The sequence below is a fragment of the Brienomyrus brachyistius genome, unplaced genomic scaffold, assembly GCF_023856365.1.
Source record: "Brienomyrus brachyistius isolate T26 unplaced genomic scaffold, BBRACH_0.4 scaffold36, whole genome shotgun sequence".
Lineage (NCBI taxonomy): Eukaryota > Metazoa > Chordata > Actinopteri > Osteoglossiformes > Mormyridae > Brienomyrus > Brienomyrus brachyistius.
Window position 1 is genome coordinate 702,188 of NW_026042311.1, and position 27,681 is coordinate 729,868.

A 27,681-nucleotide genomic window follows, 5' to 3' on the forward strand; every position below is an offset into this window, starting at 1 on the left:
AATGGTGATTGGAGGTTTGGGACCAGGCAGTCTATACACAATAACAATGGTGATTGGAGGTTAGGGACCAAGCAATCTATACACAATAACAATGGTGATTGGAGGTTAGGGACCAGGCAGTCTATACACAGTAACAATGGTAATTGAAGCTTAGGGACCATGCAGTCTATACACAATAACAATAGTGATTGGAGGTTAGGGACTAGGTGGTCTATACAGAATAACAATGGTGATTGGAGGTTATGGACCAGGTGGTCTATACACAATAACAATGGTGACTGGAAGTTACGGACCAAGTGGTCTATACACAGTAACAATGGTGATTGGAGGTTAGGGACCAGGCAGTCTATACACAATAACAGTGGTGATTGAAGGTTAGGGACCAGGTGGTCTATACACAATAACAATGGTGATTGGAGGTTATGGACCAGGCAGTCTATACACAATAACAGTGGTGATTGGAGGTTATGGACCAGGCAGTTTATACACAATAACAATGATGATTGGAGGTTAGGGACCAGATGGTCTATACACAACAACAATGGTGATTGGAGGTTATGGACCAGGCAGTCTATACACAATAACAGTGGTGATTGAAGGTTAGGGGCCAGGTGGTCTATACACAATAACAATGGTGATTGGAGGTTAGGGACCAGGCAGTCTATACACAATAACAATGGTGATTGGAGGTGAAGAACTACAGTACAAAGAGATGATCCCGCAAGACCAAGAAGAAGAATTTCAAATGTGCTAAAGCTATAAGCACTTTGCTCAGACACTCCTAGGTCAGACTGAAATATTGCAGCAGCACCAGCACCTTTGCCATCTGGTCGAGGGTTATGCTGTAATCAGCTGGAGTAGATTAATTTAGTGCCATGAATTCATTCGGTTTAAGTCAGGTCTCTGTTAGGCATAAGGACCAAGACTAAAATCAGTAATCATTTCATTTATTAGTAGCGCCTTAGGAGCCAGTGATCTTACATTCAAAAGTTCAAGTTTTAGCCTTGCATTACACCTATTATCTAATAATGGATTTGGTTTAATTATTATTAAGCTATTATGACATCCACTATGGTGGAATAGACCTCCACAATTGAAAGTGCGGGGAACAGACACAGACCAGTATAATGAACCCTAGGTGACGACTCTAAGCGACGAGCAGGCGGTCGGTTATGTCGGCTTGCCTGGACGCCTGGATGGGGCCAGAGCGCGTTACTGACTCACACATCTTCTTCGCAAGGCTGCACACCTCTATGAAATTTGTCTATGTAACTATTGACTATGAATTGCAGAATCATGCACAGTCAATAGTTATAGCTCTACATTAATTTTATTTTTTAAGATGTGAACAGAATGCGCAACCGTGTTGGGGTGTAATGTCGGTTCCCTGACTATGTAACTTGAAAGGGGGGTGTGACCTATAATATATTTTGCCGAGTTCAGGGGTAGGAACGGACAACGGACAAGCTTTTAAAACTAATTATCAGTCAGGCCGAGTTCATTTAAAAACTATTAATGGTTGTTTATATTTTAAGAACTCGGGCTGGGATTCATGGCTGGATTATCAAGGCTGTCTGCAATTTTCTTACTTTGCGCAGAAATTAATATTCATAAGTGCTTGTCTTGTTCGTCCCTCCACATAAGTTGTGGGGTCTGCTGTCAAATGCTGGCTGGGAAAAAATAATACCTGCTTTTGTTTCTAGTAGAATAGATTACTGTAATGCTCTCTTGTCTGTTTCACATCTACAACGGACCCAGAATGCCGCTGGCGGAGTGTTAACACGCACCAGTCACAGGGATCACATCTACAACGGGCCCAGAATGCCGCTGGCGGAGTGTTAACACGCACCAGTCACAGGGATCACATCTACAACGGGCCCAGAATGCCGCTGGCGGAGTGTTAACACGCACCAGTCACAGGGATCACATCTACAACGGGCCCAGAATGCCGCTGGCGGAGTGTTAACACGCACCAGTCACAGGGATCACATCTACAACGGGCCCAGAATGCCGCTGGCGGAGTGTTAACACGCACCAGTCACAGGGATCACATCTACAACGGGCCCAGAATGCCGCTGGCGGAGTGTTAACACGCACCAGTCACAGGGATCACATCTACAACGGGCCCAGAATGCCGCTGGCGGAGTGTTAACACGCACCAGTCACAGGGATCACATCTACAACGGGCCCAGAATGCCGCTGGCGGAGTGTTAACACGCACCAGTCACAGGGATCACATCACACCTGCTCTCACATCCCTGCACTGGCTTCCTCTGTCTTCTAGGATTGATTTTAATGTTCATTTGCTAATTTGTAAATATTTACGTGGTTTAGCTCTGTCCTCCCTCAGTAACATGACTGTAAGGTATGTCCCAGGCAGATCAGTCAGATCATCCGGCAGTAATTTACTGATTATTCCTAAAACCCGGCTGGGGAGGGAGGGGGCAGCTTTTAGTCACTATGGGCCCAAACTCTGGAATTCTCTCCTAGAAAACCTGAGAGCTACTGAATGTCTCAGTACTTTCAAAACTAGGCTGAAAACGCATCTTTTCACCACCGCATATAATAATCTATGATAATGAGTTTTATTATTTTTCCGCATTTATTATTATAAGTAATTGTGGGGGGGGTTGCTTCCCCCAACAGACATAGGAGCTAGAGGCCCCTATAAGGGAGGAGCCCCTAAAGAGGACATGAGGGGTTAAAGTCCTTTATAATAGTATTTTTTTATTTTCTCTAAAATTTTTTAAAACATTTTTACTCTATTTTTATTTATTTTGCGCTTATTGTTATTTATTCTGAGCTTATTTGAATTTCTTTCTTTTTCTTATTTTTAAATGTTTGCAAAACACTTTATAAACGCTGTGTTTAAAACACGCTATATAAATAATGTGTAGGAATTTTTAGCTCAGGTAAATTTTAATATCTCCACCAATATGTTTTGAAATTAATTAACTTTTAATTAATTATTATTTAATGCTGATTATTAACCAATTGTTATGCCGAATGGTTGGCTCCTCCAAACTCAATTGCGAATCCCCGTGAGTCTGTTAATGTGAGACTTAAATGGGATTCATTAATAACCAGTATCGCTTAATAACCTGGGTTAGTAGGCTCGTCCAGCGAGCTGTGTCACCAGGTAATGTAAACGATCGTTAGCGAAGCTCCCCTCACGGCCGATGAGAGAGAGTCTCGCGATATTTCAGGCGAGTTTGAGGTTTCAGAGCTTGTAGCCAAATCGCACAGAGGCAGGGACTATTGTGAGCACTCAATGACGGAGGCTGAAGTTGTGTAAAAGACATGCATTTATTCCTACAACTAACATAAGACAGACATTACACCTAACAAACAATAAACATGAAATAACGGAAAAGACACAAACGATGTAATCATGAAAATGCAGTGACCAGATTTAAAATGATTAACCTAAAAAGGGAAAAACTGTTCTGCAAAGCAAGCAGTTTGTAGGAATATAAACCTAAAGGAATATAGCAGGTGAATAGGACAGTTTAGGTTGTTACAAAGGAAAGGAACTTGGTTTACTTGGATGCAGGAAAGAGGGAGGTCTTTGCAGTTGGTTGCAGTGGCTGATGAGCTGATGGGTGATGGCTCTCAGGGAGGCGCGGTGTTTGCAGCGGTTGTTGGAGTGGAGTCCCTCCGGTTCTTTCTTCTGGTGAAGCTTGGGCTGAGTTGCAGTTCTTTGGGTCTTCACCGACGGGCTTCAAGAACGCTGCTTATTTCTCCTTTTTCTTCCCTTTTCTCCTTTTCTCCCTTTTTTTCTCCGCCGCTTTGTTCTGAGATGCCAGGTTTTATAGCATAAGGTTCGTGATTAGGAGTGACCAGGAATTCGAGTCCTGGACCAATGGCTGACCATCCATTTGGCGGGCTTTCGGAAGGGGGTCGGTATCAGTCCTTTTGGGAATTATGACCTGACTGACTTCTCTGGTAATGGTGATTTTCATTAGGCTGGTGTAACTTTTGATATGTGTTTGTGGTAACCACTGACCAGATTTGGAAACTGGAGTGATTTTCCTTTGGTTAGATACCAAACATGCCGTACCAGCCTAGCGGTTCACACCAAATACCATCTGTGATGATTAATTAATGATTACTTATATTATGCTATTATGTTATGTTCTATTACTCACACCAGTATATGGTACAGGTGGTTTAGGTTGTACCTCAACAGATATTACCCTTTATACAGACATTATATGAAATATTCTCATGTCATAAGCACATCTTACCCTTAGATAGGCATGGTAGAATACAAAGATCAGATAAAGGTTGCCGAGGAATGTGGCAAAGAAAAGGGGGGGAGAAGGTTTGTCAAACAAAGAAAAAGAATCTCCAAAAGTTAAGACACATTCGAACATAACCTGTACATATCTGTATATTAAGACTAGTAGTCAAGAGTAAATAAATATACAGATATACAAAAGCCAAACTTAAAAGAAACTTTCTTTGGGGTGTTCGTCCGTTCGGTGAGTGGTATGTAAGGCAGGATGTCTGGGGAGGGGGTTGTGTGCCAAGTCGAGGGACCCCTGTCCTTGGGGTCCACTCTGCTGTCTGTAGGTCGTTAAAACTTTGAGCAATAAAAGTTGGAGTGCTGGCCTCCCTGGTTATCTATGTGTGTGGGGTCACAAACCCCCCTTTGGGGCCTAGGTCGATGTGTGCCTTCTCGTACCAGGGTAGGCCTTGTCTCAGGCCACCTGGAATTTAAGCTTTGTGATATGTGCATGTGTGATCCTACATATGATTGATTGATTGATTCAGATAGATAGATGAGAGAGAGAGAGAGAGAGAGAGAGAGAGAGAGAGAGAGAGAGAGTTGAGAAGCTCAAAATTCCCAGCAGAAAGCTGCACTTTAATGGCTGACATTCTGGATGCTCACTCAAAGATAGAAGTTGGTGATGTGACAATACTGAACTTACAAGAATGGCGAACGCATGGTTACTGCAAGGGACAATGCTTGTGAAATTCTGTGCAATGTTTCTTTTTAACTGCTTCAGAATCTTAGGCTAGAAGGCTGAACTGAAAGCAAATCATGAATCCTTCTGTTATCTTGCTTTGTATGTAGCCTAAGCTCGTTTCCCCAGCAAAGACGATAATCGCCTCTTAGTCACTGTCAGATATCGACACCGGGATACTTGTCTGATTACGCTCATTACCGATAATATCGTCATATCACCCAGACGTAATTGGTGATTTGACATGTTCCCAGGTATAACAATACAGGGAGAGAAAGGATTTTACTCATGGGATCAGGAATCCAAGTGCCAGTTGCTGCTGCATTAGCTGCTGGGAATGTTCACATCTCCTCCTTTCAGTGATACGTGTCGAGTGTAGGGACACCTGGCAGAAAGATGGCTCAGGACTGCACTGGAAGCACTGGTCTGACTGTTATGGGAGGTTCACTTCCATCTTGCTGTTGTGTTCCTATATATTCTTGTATATTCTGTGATTTTTGGCTGTAGCTTGTACTTAATGTTTTTACCTCTAGTTTTGAGCGAAGATGCACTGACAATTAGTGATCATATGACTGCAGCAGATTATCAGGACGCACAGAACACTCTGCAGACTATAATTCATTTTGAAGTGTAAGCTGTGCTGCTAATTATACTGAAAACAAATGCTTATTGTAATGCTTTGTATTTTACTAATGTGTAGGATATGTATATGTCTGTGTCTTAAAGTTTTTTCTGTTTCAGGCTGAACAGCTGTGATCTCATAGATAAACACTGTGAAGAGCTGTCTTCAGCTCTAAGATCAAACTCTTCCCCCCTGAGAGAGCTGGACCTGAGTGACAATAACCTGAAGGATTCAGGAGTGAAGCTGCTCTCTGCTGCACTGGGGGATGTACACTGTAACCTGGAGATATTGAGGTCAGTATTACTGGGTATTCCACACTGTAAACTGAGGATACTGAGGCCGGTATTACTGGTTATTCCACAATGTAAATTGGAGATACTGAGGTCAGCATTACTAGGTATTCCACACTGTAAATTGGAGATACTGAGGTCAGTATTACTGGGTATTTCACACTGTACGCTGGAGATGCTGAGGTCTGTATTTATTTAATAATTGTAATGGTGAGATGATATTATTTATTGGGGAGTTTCTGTCCCTCTCTCTGCAGGCTGTCAGGCTGTAGAGTCACAGAAGAAGGCTGTTCTTCTCTGGCTTCAGCTCTGAGGTCAAACCCCTCACACCTGAGAGAGCTGGATCTGAGCTACAATCACCCAGGAGACTCAGGAGTGAAGCTGTTCTCTGCTGCACTGGTTGATTTATACTGTAAACTGGAGATACTGAGGTCAGTATTGCTGGGTATTCCCCACTGCAAACTGTGTGTACTGAGGTCAGAATTACTGGGTATTTCACATTGTAAACTGGGGGTAATGAGGTCAGTATTGCTGGGTATTCCACACTGTAAACTGGGGGTATTGAAGTCAGTATTGCTGGGTATTCCACACTGTAAACTGGGGGTAATGAGGTCAATATTGCTGGGCATTCCACACTGTAAACTGGGGGTATTGAAGTCAGTATTGCTGGGTATTCCACACTGTAAGATGGGGGTAATGAGGTCAATATTGCTGGGCATTCCACACTGTAAACTGGGGGTACTGAGGTCAGTATTAATGGGTATTTCACACTATATGGAGGAGATACCGAGGTCTGTATTTATTTAATAATTGTAATGGTGAGGTGATGATATTTATTAGGGAGTTTCTATCTCTCTCTCTGCAGGCTGTCAGGCTGTAGAGTCACAGAAGAAGGCTGTTCTTCCCTGGCTTCAGCTCTAAGATCAAACCCCTCACACCTGAGAGAGCTGGATCTGAGCTACAATCACCCAGGAGACTCAGGAGTGAAGCTGCTCTCTGCTGTACTGGAGGATCCCAGCTGTAAACTGGAGAAGCTGCAGTGAGTACAGAATATGCATTTTACACAAATGTAACTGGACAGCAAGAAAACCCACAATGCCTTTCAGCAGTTACATAATAAACAAACACAAACAGCTTCTGTTTTCTTCTCCTACTTTCTTATATCCCACAATCTTCTCAGCCCTCGATCCATGATAGAAATAATTAAGCAGTGAAGCAGGAAACATCCATTCAACCATATAATCCATGCAAAACATTTGTGTTGGTTAGCAAAGTTAACGGCACTGTTACAGTTAAACATGCTGTCGTGTTATGGGCAAAAAAATAATGGACACCAAACAGAATCGGAATGATTGTTAAAATGATTTTTAGTAATTTAATTGTTTTCTGAAAATACGTTATGCCATTGTCTCTATTCTCCTGAATACAGTGCTGCAGTGTAAAAAGTGGATTTAATTTTTTTAAGGGTGGACCGGTGTGAACTCACAGAGAAATGCTGTGAGGCGCTGGCTTCAGCTCTCAGATCAAACTCCTCACCCCTGAGAGAGCTGGACCTGAGTGACAATGACCTGCAGGACTCAGGAGTGAAGCTGCTCTCTGCTGGACTGGGGGACTTACACTGTAAACTGGAGATACTGAGGTCAGTCTGACTGGGTATTCCACAGTCTCCGCCTGGGTCACATGTGTGTGGAGTTTGCATGTTCTCCCCATGTCGTCGTGGGGTTTCCTCTGGGTACTCCAATTTCCCCCCACAGTCCAAAGACATGCTGAGGCTAATTGGAGTTGCTAAATTGCCCATAGGTGTGCATGTGTGAATGAATGGTGTGTGAGTGTGCCCTGCAGTGGGCTGGCCCCCCATCCTGGGTTGTTCCCTGCCTCGTGCCCATTGCTTCCGGGATAGGCTCCGGACCCCCCGCAACCCAGTAAGGATAAGCGGTTTGGAAAATGGATGGATGGATGGGATATAGGGCTTTAGAAAGAACAAACAGGTTCGATTTGTTCCGTTCAGAAATATGTATTAAAATATACACAAAATTATGATATTTTTCATAAGCATTGATAGTGTTGGGAACTTTTTCAGAGACCAGGAGACGTTGGGATATCATTCAAGCAGAAGTTACTCTTTATTGAGAACTCGCCGAGCGTCGCTGTAGTCATCCAAGTCTGACTAAAAAACTCAGCTCTGGAGAGTTTATACTTTACAAGAGGGGGAGGATACAAAGAGGTGGAGACCACCTAAACAAAGCATAGTCTAGTACAGGAGTCAGCCTGCTAACGGAAGTTCCCCAGCCCTGATCTCCTCAGCATAACAGTGGCTTTCAAATGCATAGGTGCTAATCTAATCAGCCTGACAGTATCACCCAAACCTTTACATTCTCATAGAGACAAAGGCACCGTCTAGCCTTGAGATTAGCATTCCCATTGACTGTGGGACCCTACCCAGTGGTCAGGAAGTACATAAAGACAAAAGGTTAATGTCTCTGACACCTGGGGTACAAGACTTGATCTTCTTAGAATGTCACCAATTTTACCTCAAAATGTAAAACCCAATGTACATAACTTGTTCAGTTTGTGTACTATTACGTTGGAAGCTAGATTTAACATTTTATAAATTTGTAATCCTACAATAGGTAATCCCATTAATTAATAAAATGGAAAAGTAGAAGTGCTGGGAGATGCATGCTCTGTCCCATGGCTGATCTCCGGTCAGTGCTGAGCTCTCCCCCTTCCTTTATACTAAATCTGGAGCAGTACGCGTGCGGATAGGGGGCGAGCTGACCAGCCTCACCCCTCCCCACAGGGAATGTGCTCTTTATTCTCCAATTCCTGTCCAGGTGAGGCTGTTTGCGCTTGCGGATACGAAGCATTTTGGGCAAGACTTTCCCTTTTCCCCTGGGAGAGAAAAGATAAGCCTCCCTTTCCGCTGGGAAAGGCAAGATAGGTGTTCTAGCTCTTTCTGTGAGAAACAAGTTATACAGGGAGTGCAGAATTATTAGGCAAATTAGTATTTTGTCCACATCATCCTCTTTATGCATGTTGTCTTACTCCAACCTGTATAGGCTCGAAAGCCTACTACCAATTAAGCATATTAGGTGATGTGCATCTCTGTAATGAGAAGGGGTGTGGTCTAATGACATCAACACCCTATATCAGGTGTGCATAATTATTAGGCAACTTCCTTTCCATTGGCAAAATGGGTCAAAAGAAGGACTTGACAGGCTCAGAAAAGTAAAAAATACTGAGATATCTTGCAGAGGGATGCAGCACTCTTAAAATTGCAAAGCTTCTGAAGCATGATCATCGAACAATCAAGCGTTTCATTCAAAATAGTCAACAGGGTCGCAAGAAGCGTGTGGAAAAACCAAGGTGCAAAATAACTGCCCATGAACTGAGAAAAGTAAAGCGTGCAGCTGCCAAGATGCCACTTGCCACCAGTTTCGCCATATTTCAGAGCTGCAACATCACTGGAGTGCCCAAAAGCACAAGGTGTGCAATACTCAGAGACATGGCCAAGGTAAGAAAGGCTGAAAGACGACCACCACTGAACAAGACACACAAGCTGAAACGTCAAGACTGGGCCAAGAAATATCTCAAGACTGATTTTTCTAAGGTTTTATGGACTGATGAAATGAGAGTGAGTCTTGATGGGCCAGATAGATGGGCCCGTGGCTGGATTGGTAAAGGGCAGAGAGCTCCAGTCCGACTCAGACACCAGCAAGGTGGAGGTGGAGTACTGGTTTGGGCTGGTATCATCAAAGATGAGCTTGTGGGGCCTTTTCGGGTTGAGGATGGAGTCAAGCTCAACTCCCAGTCCTACTGCCAGTTTCTGGAAGACACCTTCTTCAAGCAGTGGTACAGGAAGAAGTCTGCATCCTTCAAGAACAACATGATTTTCATGCAGGACAATGCTCCATCACACGCGTCCAAGTACTCCACAGCGTGGCTGGCAAGAAAGGGTATAAAAGAAGAAAAACTAATGACATGGCCTCCTTGTTCACCTGATCTGAACCCCATTGAGAACCTGTGGTCCATCATCAAATGTGAGATTTACAAGGAGGGAAAACAGTACACCTCTCTGAACAGTGTCTGGGAGGCTGTGGTTGCTGCTGCATGCAATGTTGATGGTGAACAGATCAAAACACTGACAGAATCCATGGATGGCAGGCTTTTGAGTGTCCTTGCAAAGAAAAGTGGCTATATTGGTCACTGATTTGTTGTTGTTTTGTTTTTGAATGTCAGAAATGTATATTTGTGAATGTGGAGATGTTATATTGGTTTCACTGGTAAAAATAAATAATTGAAATGGGTATATATTTGTTTTTTGTTAAGTTGCCTAATAATTATGCACACCTGATATAGGGTGTTGATGTCATTAGACCACACCCCTTCTCAGTACAGAGATGCACATCACCTAATATGCTTAATTGGTAGTAGGCTTTCGAGCCTATACAGCTTGGAGTAAGACAACATGCATAAAGAGGATGATGTGGACAAAATACTCATTTGCCTAATAATTCTGCACTCCCTGTATAAGTAATCAGTGAAAAAACGCGTTTGTGCAGTTCACCTGTGGCACAACAATAATGTGGGTGAATCACACTGGACGATGTAATTGAATCCCGGGGTGTTTAGTCCAAACACGATCAGAATCAGTCCGTAGTTCAATCCCCTCATAGGTATGTCTGCTAGGTGGAGTTGGAGGTGCAGTATAATCCCGTTATAATGGACTCGCTTATAACCGAATGTCGTCTATAACAGACGAGGTCCGCTGGCCGTGCGCCTTTAAGAACATGCAGAAAAAGCATCGGATATAGCGGACTCGCATATAATGGAATTTTGCTTATAACGGACAAACAGTTTGGTCCCCAGGGCTGCTTTTACATCGCATCTGCTCAGGTAAAGTTGGATTTCTACATGTACAATATAATAATCTATACCACAAGTGTGTCTGCTGGGGTGTGGCATAAGTAAATGGTGTCCTGTTGTTGTATTCTGGTCATACAGCAGCTCTGCATATGACGAACTTTGGATATAACTAACTGTTTTGCCAGGTCCCTTAGAGTCCGTTATAATGGGATTATACACCAAACCGGGAGTAGTGGAGCTGAACAATCACAACTTCCCAAATCATTTCAGTAACAGGAGGACAGTGAACAATTTTTTTTTTAAATGCTGTGCTACGTGGGCGACGTGGCCAATTACCGTACGTGGCCATCTGGGAGTTCGTCTTATTACAAATGTTATGTGCAGGTTTGGGTGCTGAATTGGCCTGCCTGCAATCCAGATCTTTCACCTATAGAGAACATAATTACCTGTGACACCCATGGTGCACTGTGAGCAGGTATACAGGCGAACAGAGCATGCAGATAATTATCTGCGACACCCATGGTACACTGTGAGCAGGTATACAGGCCAACAGAGCATGCAGATAATTATCTGTGACACCCATTGTACACTGTGAGCAGGTATACAGACCAACAGAGCATGCAGATAATTATCTGTGACGCCCATGGTGCACTGTGAGCAGGTATACAGACCAACAGAGCATGCAGATAATTATCTGTGACACCCATGGTGCACTGTGAGCAGGTATACAGGCCCACAGAGCATGCAGATAATTATCTGTGACACCCATTGTACACTGTGAGCAGGTATACAGGCCAAAGGAGCATGCAGATAATTATCTGTGACACCCATTGTACACTGTGAGCAGGTATACAGACCAACAGAGCATGCAGATAATTATCTGTGACACCCATTGTACACTGTGAGCAGGTATACAGGCCCACAGAGCATGCAGATAATTATCTGTGACACCCTTGTACACTGTGAGCAGGTATACAGGCCAACAGAGCATGCAGATAATTATCTGTGACACCCATTGTACACTGTGAGCAGGTATACAGACCAACAGAGCATGCAGATAATTATCTGTGACACCCATTGTACACTGTGAGCAGGTATACAGACCAACAGAGCATGCAGATAATTATCTGTGACACCCATTGTACACTGTGAGCAGGTATACAGGCCCACAGAGCATGCAGATAATTATCTGTGACACCCATGGTGCACTGTGAGCAGGTATACAGGCCCACAGAGCATGCAGATAATTATCTGTGACACCCATTGTACACTGTGAGCAGGTATACAGGCCCACAGAGCATGTAGATAATTATCTGTGACACCCATTGTACACTGTGAGCAGGTATACAGACCAACAGAGCATACAGATAATTATCTGTGACACCCATTGTACACTGTGAGCAGGTATACAGGCCAACAGAGCATGCAGATAATTATCTGTGACACCCATTGTACACTGTGAGCAGGTATACAGACCAACAGAGCATGCAGATAATTATCTGTGACACCCATGGTACACTGTGAACAGGTATACAGGCCAACAGAGCATGTAGATAATTATCTGTGACACCCATGGTACACTGTGAATGTGACGCCCGGCCCGTCCGATCCTCGTGTGTGCCACACCCCCTAATTACCCACGTGTGATTTCCTGATCGTGCCTTGTTTTCTGCTACCATGTTCCGTGTATTTAAGTCCCTGTTTTGCATTAACCCCTTGTCTGTCATTGATGTCTGTTGCCGTCCTGTGTTCCCTGCCCCGGGTTTCTTTATTAAAACCCCGTTTACCCCGTCTTCAGCCTGCTTGCCTGTTCCTGCTCGCTCGCCCGCCTGCATGCTCACCGAGCGATCGCGAGCTACCGTGACAGTGAACAGGTATACAGGCCCACAGAGCATGTAGATAATTATCTGTGACACCCATTGTACACTGTGAGCAGGTATACAGACCAACAGAGCATGAAGATAATTATCTGTGACTCCGATGGTACACTGTGAACAGGTATACAGGCCCACAGAGCATGCAGATAATTATCTGTGACTCCGATGGTGCACTGTGAGCAGGTATACAGGCCCACGGAGCATGCAGATAATTATCTGTGACACCCATTGTACACTGTGAGCAGGTATACAGACCAACAGAGCATGCAGATAATTATCTGTGACTCCCATGGTGCACTGTGAGCTGGTATACAGGCCAACAGAGCATGCAGATAATTATCTGTGACACCCCTTGTACACTGTGAGCAGGTATCAGTACTGACTACTTTTTATATTGAGTCACATATTTTATGTGAATTACTTTGTATTGAACTGAAGGCCAGTATTTGTCACTGTAAATATGTTGTTGCAGGCGTCCATCCAGAAATCAGAGCTGAGTGAAAAAATAAGGTCCTTATTCCAATTAATTTTTGGTACAAATATCAATGTGTCTGTCGAAAGATGTAGGATTATATATTCTAGAGGTTTCTTTTTATTTTTAAGTGGCAGATTGTTGTCTCATCTGAGGAGGATTCAGTGTATTATGTGTGAGGTCCATTTTGGTTTTGATGCTGGATTCAGTTAATAAATATTAGAAAAATTGCATATTCTCAACTCGTATTTATGGATTAAGTCTTCGAATGTCGTGAAATGACTGTTACTGAAAAGGAGGTGGAGATGTGTAATCCCTTTCTGTCCCCGTGAGTGATAGTGAATAGTGATATTGTGAAGTAGGAAGTCCAGATCATTCCAGATTGGCGTGTATTTACAGGGTCTGAGAGTACAGTTAGTGATTTTAATGGCTTTCCACTGGGCTGTCAGTGCTGTGGAAATGCCAGCACTGTGTTGTTAAAGCAGTTTTGTTTCTTTAATGACACTTTGAGTAAGTCTGCATGTCTGAGATTTTTACAGTACAGCTGCTCCTGCTGTAACCATGAGCTGCTGTTACTGCTGTAGTGTGACCATTTAGTTAAGTCTTGCAGATGATTTGCTAAGTAATAATGATCTTGTAATGATCTTGTAATCCACCTTGAGATTTATTTTTCTGTATTGTGGAATGTTTGACTCTGCGTTTTTGTTTTTCATCTATTGTTTTGAATAAGGGGGTGTAGTTGAGGGTAACCAAGTCAGACAGCCTGTGGGAGATGTAGATACCCAAGTACCGGATATTTCCAGTGTGAAATGGACCATCCTGATCAGCTGAATCCCAGGCATCTTCAGACAGTGAGAATATTATGGGTGTTTTCCACTTATTGTGTAGTTTGATAGATATGAAAAGGTGTTAATAAATTAAAATTTCATATATTGAGGGTTTTGTAAAAACAGCAAGATATCATCTGCATAGAGACTAATTTCGTGTTCAGTTATTAGTATGAATTCCATTTATTTCACTGTTGTGTCATATTGCTGCTGCAAGTGTTTCTATGAAGATGGCAAACAGTGAAGGAGAGAGTGGGCATGCAGGCCGTCTTCCCCGTCGGAGTGTGAATGCAGGTGATGTCATCCCATCTGTGACACTGTAGCTTTGGCTGAGGTGTACGGTATTTTAACCCAGTGGGTGAACGACTCTCCGAAGCCAAATCTATGCAATGTATTAAAGAGGAATGTCCAACTGACTGTCAGATGCAGTTTCTGCATCTAATGATGTAATCATGGTTTTAGTATGGGTATGCTGAGCAGTACTGACTAAATTAAATAATCTATGGATGTTGTCTGAGGCATGTCTTGTCTGATCAGGATGGATTATAGTAGGAATGACTGTCTGTGACTGAGTGACGAGAGCTTTTGTAATGATTTTCAAGTCTGTATTCATTAGTGAGAGTGGCGGGTAACTAGAGGGTTGTGTTGGGTCTTTATCAAGTTTCAATAACACTGTAATGGTCACTGCACTCATACGATGGGATTTGTGTTGTATGCTTAATTTCTCTTACCAGTCTATTGTAAAGTGGAGATAATATGCCCCAAAAATGTATATAGATTTCTGCAGGGAAACCATCCGGTCTGGCGATTGGTTGTTAGGCATTTGGTTGAGGACCTTATGGAGTTCTTCTGATGTTAATGATGCATCAAGCAGAGGTGGAGATTTCAGGTGTAGGGAGTACAAATCCAGACCAAGATTTTGTTTCAACAAACAACAACAACAAATTTATTTTTGTATAGCGCATTATCACAACATTACATTGTCTCAAAGCGCTTTACAGCATCCTCACCCAAAGCCACCAGTGAGCAAGCCAAAGGTGACAGTGGCAAGGAAAAACTCCCAAGAAGGAAGGGAGGGACCAGACTCAAAGGGGGAGCCCATCCTCCAGGGGCCGGCAGGGATAGTCAATAAGAGTCAAGTCACATTGTCCCAATCATAAGATTTGGGAAATAACTGGAGAGCAAGGAACATGACAAGCCAATGCTGAGTCTTCTTCCAATCGCCAGGCAACTAGAGGTAAGGCAGCGGGTTAGACATGTAAGATGACACAGGCAGAAGGGCGAGCTGGATGCAGGGATGTCACTGGTGGTGGCGACGTCACATGTAGTAGGGTATGCTGGACATCTTGATAGATTGAGGTCTCCAGGCATCACCCCCCAGGAGTAGGGGAAATAAAATGTACAATTAGTCAAAGTAGAGGAGGCTATCGGCAGTGCTAAAAGCTAGATGAGTGCAATATGAAGTGCAATCTGCAAGCTCCGGCAGATATGGCTATGGCAGCATCTTTAGGAGGGAGAGGCAAGTGGGAATGCCGGCATGGGGAGTCCCTGAAATGTCAGCACTCCAATTCCACAAGGGATTATGAAGCTAGAGTGACAGCACTGACAGTCCAGTTAATCCAAAGCCAATGGCACCGATCCCCACCCAGCTCTACACCTCACACTACAGGTCTGACTGGGAGTGAAGAGTTAGCTAGAGCTAGAACTAGTGTCCCTATACGCTAAACTAAACAGGTGTGTTTTTAGTCTAGACTTCAATATTGAAAGTGAGCCTGAAACCCGCACATCCAATGGAAGACCATTCCACAGCTGAGGAGCTCTGTAGGAGAAAGCTCTGCAGCCTGCTGTAGCTTTTTCTACCTTAGGTACTAACAGGTATCCCATGGCTTGAGAGCGAAGCAAGCGTGGAGGGTTGTATGTGGTCAGCAGATCACTAAGGTATTCTGGTGCAAGGCCATTGAGTGCTTTATAAGTTAATAGCAGTATTTTATAGTCAATTCGAGACTTAACTGGCAGCCAATGAAGAGAGGATAAGACCGGTGTAATATGATCAAATCTTTTTGTGTTTGTTAGAACTCTGGCTGCAGCATTCTGTACCATCTGCAGTTTATGCAAGGATCCAGACGGGCAACCCGATAGGAGGGCATTACAGTAATCCAGTCTAGAGCTTACGAAGGCATGTATTCGTTTTTCTGCATCATTAAATGAGAGCATCTTACGAAGCTTGGCTATGTTCCGTAGATGATAAAACGCAGTTCTAGTAATACTTCTTATGTGAGCATCAAAGCATAGATCTGAATCAACAAGAACGCCAAGATTTCTAACCACCGTGTTAGGTTGTGTAGGAAGGCTACCAACATTGAGGTGGTGAAACTTATTTCTTGCAGCCTTGGGAACAATTACCAGAACTTCTGTTTTTTCTGTGTTTAACATAAGGAAATTTTTTGTCATCCAGCACCGGATATCTAATAGACAGTCTTCTAACCGAGATAGCAGTGATGTATCATCAGGGTTAACAGATATGTACAACTGTGTATCATCTGCATAGCAATGAAACCCAATACCATGATTTCTAATAATGTTACCAAGAGGTAGCATGTATAGGGTAAACAGTAGCGGGCCCAGGACTGATCCCTGTGGGACACCATATTCAACTTTTGTGGCCTTGGATGATTCATTGTTCACATGGGCATACTGATAGCGATCAGTTAAATATGAGCGGAACCAAGAAAGTGCTGTCCCCGTAATGCCAACTACACCTTCTAACCGGTCCAAGAGGATATTATGGTCCACAGTATCGAACGCTGCAGTTAAATCTAGCAATACCAACAGAGATACACAGCCACGGTCAGAAGCTACAAGTAAATCATTCATTACCTTGACTAGAGAAGTTTCTGTGCTATGGTTTGGTCTAAAGCCAGACTGATATAATTCATTGGTATTATTTTTTTGTAGGAAAGAGGCCAACTGACGAACTACCACCTTTTCCATGATCTTTGAAATGAAAGGAAGATTTGAGATAGGTCTATAGTTTCCTAAAACACTGGGTTCAAGATTTGGTTTCTTTAGGATGGGTCTAATAACAGCCATTTAAAAGGTTTTGGAACATATCCAAGCCTAAGAGAAGAGTTTAACACATGTAACACGGTAGTGCCAATCTGTGGTGCAATTTCCTTGAAGAATTTTGTAGGAATTGGGTCTACAAGACTAGTAGAGGATTTACATGAGAAAATTAAGCTCAAAAGTTCTGAGTGTGTAATAGTAATGAATGATTAAAAGGTCTTATTATTGGTAAGCATAAGACTAGCAGGAGGCGTAAGTAGGTAAGGGTGTGCACTGGATGGTCTGTCTAATCTTAGTTATTTTACCATTAAAAAATGTCATCACTCTTAAAAAGTCATCACTCTTAAGAGCTTGAGGGATTTGCAAGTTTAATGAGGAATTCTGTGTTATCCTAGCCACGGATAGAAATAGGAATTTAGGATTGGTTTTGTTCATGTCTATTAATCTGGAGAGAGACACAGACCGAGCAGTCACTAGTGCTTGTCTGTACTTAGAGAGGCTCTCTTTCCAGGCAGATTTGACAACTTCCAGTTTAGTTGAGCGCCATTTTCGCTCTAGCTTGTGTGATGCCTGTTTGAGTTCACGTGTATTATCAGAGTACCGAGGGCAGGTTTGTTATTGCTATGCTTTATCCTCTTAAATGGAGCTACAAGATTTAGAGTGCTGCGAAGGGATTTTTCCATGTTTGAAGTTGCCTGTTCAAGTTCATCTACACACAATGCTTCAGATGTAAGGCTGAAGGACTGTGGAAGTTGTTTCATAAATGTTGTTGTAGTTAGTGCGTTAATAGAACGTCTGATTCTATACTTTGGAGTGGTGGTCAACGGGAGGCTATACTGGATTTCAAATGTTAACAGGTAATGATCTGAGAGCAGAGGACTCTGTGGCATAATAGACACATGTTCTACCAGGATGCCATGACTAATGATCAAATCAAGGGTATGGTTACAGACATGAGTAGGCCCGACTACATTCTGACATACACCTACAGTACAGAGTCAAGAATAGCTGCAAACGCTATTTTTAAAGAATTACTATCCTTCTCCATACGAATGTTAAAATCACCCACAATAACAGCTTTGTCAGTACTGACCACCAGGTTTGTTAAAAAATCAGCAAATTCCTTAAGAAAATCACTGTACGGCCCAGGTGGTCTATACACAATAACAATGGTGATTTGGTGTGAAGAACTACAAAGAGAAGAGCCAGCAAGGAGGAGTAACCAGTTGAGTCTCTGTGACTGTTACTCTTTATATTCAACTGGTTGGTTGAAACAAAATCTTGGTCTGGATTTGTACTCTCAGGACCTGAAATCTCCACTTTTGTCATCAAGGGCATCTGCTGTTTCATTGGTTAATATGAGTAAGTCTAGATTATTTAAAAATGATTCTATATCAACTGGATCTGGTTCTTGTTCTGAGAAGTATAGGTTCTTGTAAAATGTTCAAAAGATGTTAATTTTGTGTGAGTATTGAAATATTTATTAGAGGAGTCACTTTTGCTTAAAAGTAATGCTTGTAATGGTCAGGTGATCTTATTCATTGTGGATTTTTTTGTCTGTCTCTCTGCAGGCTGTCAGGCTGTAGAGTCACAGAAGAAGGCTGTTCTTCCCTGGCTTCAGCTCTGAGGTCAAACCCCTCACACCTGAGAGAGCTGGATCTGAGCTACAATCACCCAGGAGACTCAGGAGTGAAGCTGCTCTCTGCTGTACTGGAGGATCCCAGCTGTAAACTGGATAAGCTGAAGTGAGTATAGAGTGTGTGTCTGACACGCTACAGATACTTATGCATGTATGTGAAGAAGAAGCACCAATAAATAAATGGATACAGCAGCACTATGTCATTCTGCTTCTCCTATAGTGTGGATCATGGTGGAGAGTGCAGGACCAGACCAGGCTTACAGAAATGTAAGTGTTTGCCTGTTTTTATTAATAATACCATTAATACTATGTTATGGTTGTATTCACACAATTTTTGTGATGAGTGTAATTTTGCACTGTGTGTAGATGGATTTCCATGTTTGTGTTTATGTGAGTTTCATGTCATTTTAGACAACATCCAAACGAATGCTTTATAGCTGCCCGTATTGTCTTTGTGTTTGTGTGGGAGTGTAGGATGGTTAAAATATATTCTGAATTAGTTATACATCTTTAATTTCACAAAAAAAGAATCCTTTGCATTTGCTCTTTTTGCGCATGCCATGAGTGTATGTGTTTTCTGTGTGAGATTCGTTAGTATTGTCCTAAGACGGCATCCGTAGGCAGTGAGACCAGACTCTCTCCTCAAGTGCAAAATGTGAATTTGCATTTTTACAGGGTGGTTCTGTAACATTTATTAATATTCATGAGAGCCCAAATCCAGTCCTGGGGGGCCAGAGTCCTGCACATTTTTGGGTTTCCCCTCATTTAACACACCTGATTCAACTGCTTGTGCTAATTACCACACAGCTCTTGAGTTGAATCATTTATGGTGGATCAGGGAAAGAACTAAGCTACACAAGGCTCCGGCCCCCCAGGACTGGATTCGGACACCCCTGCCTTTGGCAGAAGAAACAGGCAGCACATGTCGATGTTCAATGACCAATCAGGTAGTGTCCCACCTCATAAATATGAATTAGCCAGCCAATCATGTAGGGCTTCGCTCATGAATATTAAAAAGCCATGCGTGCCAGCATTACATCTAAAACACAGTGGCGCAGCATCTACAGTCATGCGCGCGGTAAGCGGTTCTCAATGAAAGCGTATTGCATTCATCTGGGAAAATATCAATTCTGTTTTTCCGAGGTAATGAGATAATAATCCCGTCTTTTTGAGCAATATTTTTCTGCATTAATGAGAACCTTCCTGTTTTTCATGATGCATGATCTGTGTAGTTTAATCCGCTTTCATTGATGGTTTGTAGACGGTATTATCATTAGTTTGCCGGCTTTGCGCGGCACCTATTCCGCCCCGCTTGACACTGCAGTGTTTCTCCCGGATCAGTAGATACAGTATGACATGCTTCACGGAAATTAGCCGATGCATGTGAAATGCATTCAGACCGGCTTTGCTGTGACTAAAGACTATGTCAGACAATCGCTGCAAATACTGGATCCTCATGGAGCGCAACTCAGGCGCCAGAATCATCGCTTGTATCAGAATCCAGGTCCAAACCTTTATTAAATATCACTTTAAACATGTAATAATATTACTTAAATATTCTGTTATCGATGGCCATTTTCAAGCCGCACGCGCCGGAATTAGCAGTTAGAAGGAAAGACACGGACTTTAGTATTGATCTCTGGTGCCGTTTTGTGGTAAATATGCTTGTGATGAATATGTCTGATGAATGTCGCTGCGTTGTTATTTTATTTCCCCATAATTAAGCTGTTAGTTTAGCTCGTGCCCATTTTGGCGGCTCTTCCCGCCGCCGTCGCGCGCCCACTTTATGTTTCATAAACTTCAGTTCCCGCTTCGTTAGGGGAAGCTGTGCTGTTTTTATATCGTACAGAAACATAAAGTACAGGCGGTCTGATGGGATTAATAAATCTTCCTCCTGCCTACAGACTCCTGCCACGTGACACTGGATCCCAACACAGCAAACAGATTCCTGTCTCTGTCAGGGGGGAACAGGAAGGTGACAGGGGGGGCAGAGCAGCCATATCCTGATCATCTAGAGAGATTTGACAGCTGCCTCCAAGTTCTGTGCAGAGAGAGTCTGACTGGCCGCTGTTACTGGGAGGCTGAGTGGGGTGGAGATTTAGGCCTGATAGGAGTGACTTACAAAGGGATCAGGAGGAAAGGAGGGAGTGACTGTCGGCTTGGATTCAATGACAAGTCATGGAGTCTTTGGTGTGATACTGACAGATACTCTGTCTGGCACAATGATAAACAGACTCTCGTACCCATACGGCCCTCAGGCTCCCGCAGAGTAGGAGTGTATCTGGACTGGGGGGCTGGTGCTCTGTCCTTCTACAGAGTCTCCTCTGATGGACTGACCCCCCTGCACAGATTCACCTCCTCATTCACTGAGTCCCTCTATCCAGGATTTTATGTTCATAGAAACTCCTCAGTGTCACTGTGACATGTGGCTGGTTCTCCTGGCAAAAAGCTAAAATCTTCCTTTTTACTCTGAAATATGTGTTTGACAAAGATAAATGCCTCTGTTCAGTGAGCTGAATACACATGAAAAATATAGTTTTATACGTTTCCTCTCTGATTAAAATGTAATTAAATGTAATCCTGATTGGGGGGGGGGGGGGCTTTCCCTCTCCCCTGTATATGTGCATTTTATAAATTTATGTCCATTTACTGTATTCCCTCCCTGTACAGTGACAATAAAGGCTTTCTGTTCTGTCCTATTTATGTCCTGCTTCAGCGTCACCCAAAGCATAACTGAGTAACATAATGAGTTAAATTCACTGTATTACTGCAGCTGAACATAACTGACACAATGACACTCAATCAATGTGTATAATAATCATTTAACTAGAGACATAACAGACACAAAAAACAGTGGAAAATATAATTATGTCCTGTTACTGTCCTGGATTAGAGGAATAAAGTAAATAAAATTATTAATGTATTTGAATAAATAATGAAATTTGTTTTGTTAAATTATTAACCCCCCACCACATTGTAAAAGGTATGATTATGCCCCTGTTAACAGATCGGGCAGGTGCCCAGGCAGCCTTGCCACCCCCACCCCACTGTAAAAGGTCTGGTTACTCCCCCTTGGGACAGAATGGGCAGGGGCCCAGGCAGCCTTGCCACCCCCACCCCACTGCAAAAGGTCTGGTTCTGCCCCAGTCGGACAGAAAGGGCAGGTCTCTATCGTGTTATTACAAACCACTTGGTGAGTCCAACTGTTTTTGTAGCGTGTCTTTATTTGTTCGCAGTCTCTGATTCCTCTCTGCTGATAAACGTCTCTCGACACACTGACTCGTTCAGTCTGGTGAGATCAACACATATGCGCACAGCACCCGTCTTCTTGGGCACTACCACGATGCCAGCACACCAGTCCGTCGGCTCCTCAGCTCTGCATATAACCCCAAGGCTTTCCATGCGGGACAGTTCCTACTAGGCTTTGTCCAGCAGTGGCAATGGGATCCTCCTTGGTGTTTTGAGTGAGAACGATTGAGCCCCTGGTTTCAGTTTCATGGCGTATGGCTGGTGCACTCATCTGAGATTGCTGTATAGTTTTTGGTAAGTTTGCTTTAATGTCTCTACAGTGAGACCGTCTAGGCGTGCAACAAGCCCCAGCCTACAGCTCATGGGTCTTCCCAGCAAAGCAGCGTGCAGATGACGAACTACATACACATCCTCCATCTCTTTCTCACCTCTCCTCAGCAGCAGCCTGGCGACACTCACAACATCATGTGGGCTCCTCCCCGGTCCGGGGAGTGGCTTTGTTGCTTTGAAGAGTATGGGTGGATCGTCCTTATATATGTTCCGGAACACAGCGTGTGGCAAGACTGTAACATCAGCACCTGTGTCGATTTTGAATGTCACCTTACTGTTATGGATGTCAGTGTTAACCAACCAAGGATCGCCATCTGTCGTGATGCTGCCGAGGAGAACTGCATCCTCCTCTTCTCCTTCAACCTCATGCACAGATTTTGGAGCCCTGCACACACGACTATAATGTTCCTTTCTGCCACATGCATGACATTTCCCTTCATTTGCAGGACAGTCTCGTTTTGGATGTGATGGAGAACTGCCACATTTGTGACACTGCGACTGTCAAGCTTTACCTTTGCTGTTCTGGGGATAGTGTGGCTTACTTGCATGCTGAGGTTTGTTTTTAGGAGACTTGCTGTGCTTGAGCACCCTGACTCTGTCCACAGACTTTCCATCACTTGCTTGTGCTCCGGTGTCACCTCGCAGAGAAGCTTGCTGCTTTTTCACCTCCTCACTTTGACGTGCCATCCTAACAGCTTTCTCCAAAGTTAGTTCTGCATCCAGCTGCATGCGTTCAAACAGCCCTTTGTCTAGCAGGCCGACAATGAGTCTGTCCCTGATCAGCTCATCGTGTAACGCACCGTAGTTGCAGTGTTCCGCTAGCGCGTATAATACGGTAACAAACGCATCCACTGGCTCTCCTTCTCTCTGTTTGCGCATATTGAACTTAGCACGCTTGCATATTACGTTTTTCTTGACCACGAAAAAACTTTGAAAGCCATCACGCACTCCCTTGTAAGTGTCTCTGTCGGCAGCACTCAGAGTGAGTCCCCGTAAGAAATCGTCTGCCTCGTCCCCAGGGATGGATTATGGGTTGTGTGGGCCCCTGGGCAAAACGTTTGCGAGGGCTCCCCCCACCTCAAAAAACAAACAAAAAAAAAACGCCTGCATTGTTTGGGATGGCTAGTTGCTACGTCATCATGCCACTTGTGGGTACAAACTAGTGCGGCGTACACGTACCGTGTTGTAAAAGCAGAATGATGTTGACAAAACTATCTTTTGCCGCTTTTTACCTCGGAAAAAGTGAAAAGAAGGTGGCTTAAGTTGATACAGTAAGTTTGATCTCAAATTATAATCAGTACAGCCTAATGCCATTACCTCACGTTAATGTTAGCACCAGGTTACCCATCTCTGTTTATAGAGACAGGTAGCAACGTAGCACAACCAGATCGCACCATAACAAACATTATTTGTTTGAATTATCCAGAATGTGCTAGTTTGAAATAGAAATGTCTATAAAAGTGAACTAAAATGCCATGTACCTGTTATAATCTGCAATTGTTGCTTTGCAGCTTTCCCAAAGAAGACAATTACATCCTCGTAGCTAGGGGGCAGTCATATCATGCGCAGGGCCAGGAACAAATAAATTCAAGGACACCAACAGAAATCGCTGCGAAATCACAAATACTACCCACCCGTGTCATATTTAATAAACCAATAACTTAGATAAACAGCAAGTTTAAACGTGGGTTGTCAGAATGTTGTGGAGAAGTGCGCTCATGTAGTTGAGAGGTGGCCGGGCGTTAGCTTGCGAGATGCAAGTTGACATGTATAAATCTGACGATGGTATAAGGTGCAACAAATAGACCCATCAAGAAATATGATGCGGTCAAAATAATATGTGCTGTGAATTTCTTGCCAACTAGAGCCACGGCGGGCAGATGATAAATGAAACCTATTGTCCTACCTTAAAACTTCACAGTTTTACAAACTACAGTTAATGTTGTCGTTAGCTGTGTGATCCTTTTGTCTTCTTGCCGGCTCATGGAAGTCTTTATCAGTTTAAATTTGCAATTGTAGATCTACTTTTATTACATTACTTTTCGTTCTTTTACTTTATGCCATATAGATTTAGGAGGGCAAGCATACTATACTGAACAAAAATATAAACGCAACACTTTTGTTTTTGCTCCCATTTTTCATGAGATGGACTTAAAGATCTACAATTCATTCCAGATACACAATATTACCATTTCTCTCAAACATTTCTCACAAATCAGTCTAAATGTGTGATAGTGAGCACTTCTGCTTTGCTGAGATAATCCATCCCACCTCACAGGTGTGCCACATCAAGATGCTGATCTGACATCATGGGTAGTGCACAGGTGTACCTTATACTGCCCACAATAAAAGGCCACCCTGGAATGTGCAGTTTTTTGCTTTATTGGGGGTCTGGGGACTCAGAACCGGTCAGTATCTGGTGTGACCACCATTTGCCTCATGCAATGCAACACATCTTCTTCGCATAGAGTTTATCAGATTGTCAATTGTGGCCTGTGGAATGTTGGTCCACTCCTCTTCAATGGCTGTGCGAAGTTGTTGGATATTAGTGGGAACTGGTACACGCTGTCGTATACGCCGGTCAAGCACATCCCAAACATGCTCAACGGGTGACATGTCCGGTGAGTATGCTGGCCATGCAAGAACTGGGACATTTTCAGCTTCCAAGAACTGTGTACAGATCCTTGCAACATGGGGCCGTGCATTATCTTGCTGAAACCTGAGGTGATGTTCATGGATGTATGGCACAACAATGGGCCTCAGGATCTCATCACGGTATCTCTGTGCATTCAAAATGCCATCAATAAAATGCACCCGTGTTCTTCGTCCATAACAGATGCCTGCCCATACCATAACCCCACCACCACCATGGGCCACTCGATCCACAACATTGACATCAGCAAAGCGCTCACCCACACGACGCCACACACGCTGTCTGCCATCTGCCCTGAACAATGCAAACCGAGATTCATCCGTGAAGAGAACACCTCTCCAACGTGCCAGACGCCATCGAATGTGCGCATTTGCCCACTCAAGTCTGTTACGGCGACGAGCTGGAGTCAGGTCAAGACCCCGATGAGGACGACGAGCATGCAGTTGAGCTTCCCTGAGACGGTTTCTGACAGTTTGTGCAGAAAGTGTTTGGTTATGCAAACCAATTGTTTCAGCAGCTGTCTGAGTGGCTGGTCTCAGACGATCTTGGAGGTGAACCTGCTGGATGTGGAGGTCCTGGGCTGGTGTGGTTACACGTGGTCTGCGGTTGTGAGGCCGGTTGGATGTACTGCCATATTCTCTGAAACGCCTTTGGAGACGGCTTATGGTTGAGAAATGAACATTCAATGCACGAGCAACAGATCTGGTTGACATTCCTGCTGTCCGCATGCCAATTGCACGCTCCCTCAATGCTTGTGGCATCTGTGGCATTTTGCTGTGAGACAAAACTGCACATTCCAGGGTGGCCTTTTATTGTGGGCAGTATAAGGTACACCTGTGCACTACCCATGATGTCAGATCAGCATCTTGATGTGGCACACCTGTGAGGTGGGATGGATTATCTCAGCAAAGCAGAAGTGCTCACTATCACACATTTAGACTGATTTGTGAGAAATGTTTGAGAGAAATGGTAATATTGTGTATCTGGAATGAATTGTAGATCTTTAAGTCCATCTCATGAAAAATGGGAGCAAAAACAAAAGTGTTGCGTTTATATTTTTGTTCAGTGTATAATACAGATTGAAACAAAAAAAAAACACGTTGCACCACGACAAGAAAAACATCCATGATTTCAGCTTGGGAATTCCCACTAGAAACGTCTACCGCACGCCCATATAATTCTTTTCTTTTCTTCATTTAAATTGCTTAATTTTCTGTCAAATCCGTGTGCATTTGCTATTACTGACCAATTAGGCTGAAATTAACGGTACCCTTGTTTAAAAGCATGGCTTTTCTTCCCTTAGAAACCGTTGGCATGGGTAAACAAAATCAACTAAGCAATATGATCTAGCTTATTTTGCTGATAAAATCGGCAATGTATTTGGTACAATAACGTGGATTAAAATAGCATTAAAACAATGTATTGTATGCAGAACTTCCTAGAGTAGAATAACACCCTAGAATCTTTGATCTGAATATTAGCAACATTCCATAACCTGTGTGAAGCAGCCATAGACTGTGTATTGGCAGCAGCCGGTGGGCTGGGCTCTACACTGGCAGCCAGCATGTGTCACGTTTCTAAGGGGGAGGGAGGGAGATTTTGATACATTTGGAAAATAATTCACCATGAACCAGTTGTGAAACTTTGGGGACTTTTTATGCAGCTAAAGGGAGAAATAACATTTAATTTTACTGTTCCTACTCCAAGTCACCATTTTGTATAATATGGATAACATTTAGGTCTAATTATACATATTTTGTGAAAAAGTAAAAAAAAAAAAAAAAAAAGGAAAATGTTAATCCACCTGTCAAACACTAACCCTAACTCATCTGTCAATAGCCTACCTTACATAACTTTCTTTCTACTCTTCCTTCTTGCAAAGTCATCCACTAATTCATCAAAGTTAAGCTGTCTAACCAACTCTGATTCGATAGCCAGAAGTGACAGTGAATTCAGGCGGTTTTGGCACATCCTAATCCTGAGTTCATTTTTAAGATAAGATAAGATAAGATAAGATTGCCTTTATTAGTCCCACGGGTGGGAAATTTGCGTTTTACAGCAGCAAAGTTTGTTGTGAAGTCTGATGGCAGATGGAAGAAAAGACCTGCGGTATCTCTCTGTCGCACACTTTGGATGCACCAGTCTGTCGCTGATGGAGCTGCTCAGTACTGATAGTGTGTCCTGTAAGGGGTGGGAGATGTCCTCCAACAGGGAATGTAGCTTAGCCAACATTCTCCTGTCGCTCACCACCTCCACTGAGTCAAGGGGACCTCCCAAGACAGAGCTGGCTTTTTTAATCAGCCTGTTCAGTTTTCTCCTCTCCCCAGTAGAGATGCTGCTGCCCCAGCAGACCACAGCATAGAAGATGACTGACGCCACCACAGAATCATAAAAGGTCTTCAGGAGTGGCCCTTGCACTCCAAAGGACCTCAGTCTGCGTAGCAGATACAATCTGCTCTGACCTTTACTGTAAATAGCATTAGTATTGTGGGTCCAGTCCAGTTTGTTGTTCAGATGAACACCCAGGTACTTGTAGGAGTCAACAATCTGAATGTCCATCCCCTGGATGTTGATTGGTGTGGATGGAGGATGTTTGTGCCTACGAAAATCCACTACCAGTTCTTTGGTCTTTCCAGCATTGATATGGAGGTTGTTCAGTTGGCACCATTCCACAAAGTCTTGGGTCATTTCTCTGTACTCCTTGTCATCCTCATTAGCAATGAGGCCAACAATTGCGGAGTCATCAGAGAATTTTTGCAGAAAACAGTTGGTCGAGTTGTGTGAGAAGTCTGCAGTGTATATAGTGAAGAGAAATGGGGCCAG

The 27,681-nt window shown here is 43.4% G+C and overlaps 1 protein-coding gene across 1 annotated transcript in view; it reads left to right on the forward strand.

Moving 5' to 3' along the window:
* The window catches only part of LOC125721931 (NACHT, LRR and PYD domains-containing protein 12-like), a 263,381-nt gene that overhangs the window by 28,277 nt on the left and 207,423 nt on the right, over positions 1–27,681 (forward strand). Inside the window, exons 7-11 of the mRNA XM_048998140.1 lie at positions 5,712–5,885; positions 6,140–6,313; positions 6,748–6,921; positions 7,348–7,521; positions 18,559–18,732. Coding sequence (XP_048854097.1) covers positions 5,712–5,885; positions 6,140–6,313; positions 6,748–6,921; positions 7,348–7,521; positions 18,559–18,732 — 870 coding nt within the window. The remainder of the gene's footprint in view (positions 1–5,711; positions 5,886–6,139; positions 6,314–6,747; positions 6,922–7,347; positions 7,522–18,558; positions 18,733–27,681) is intronic.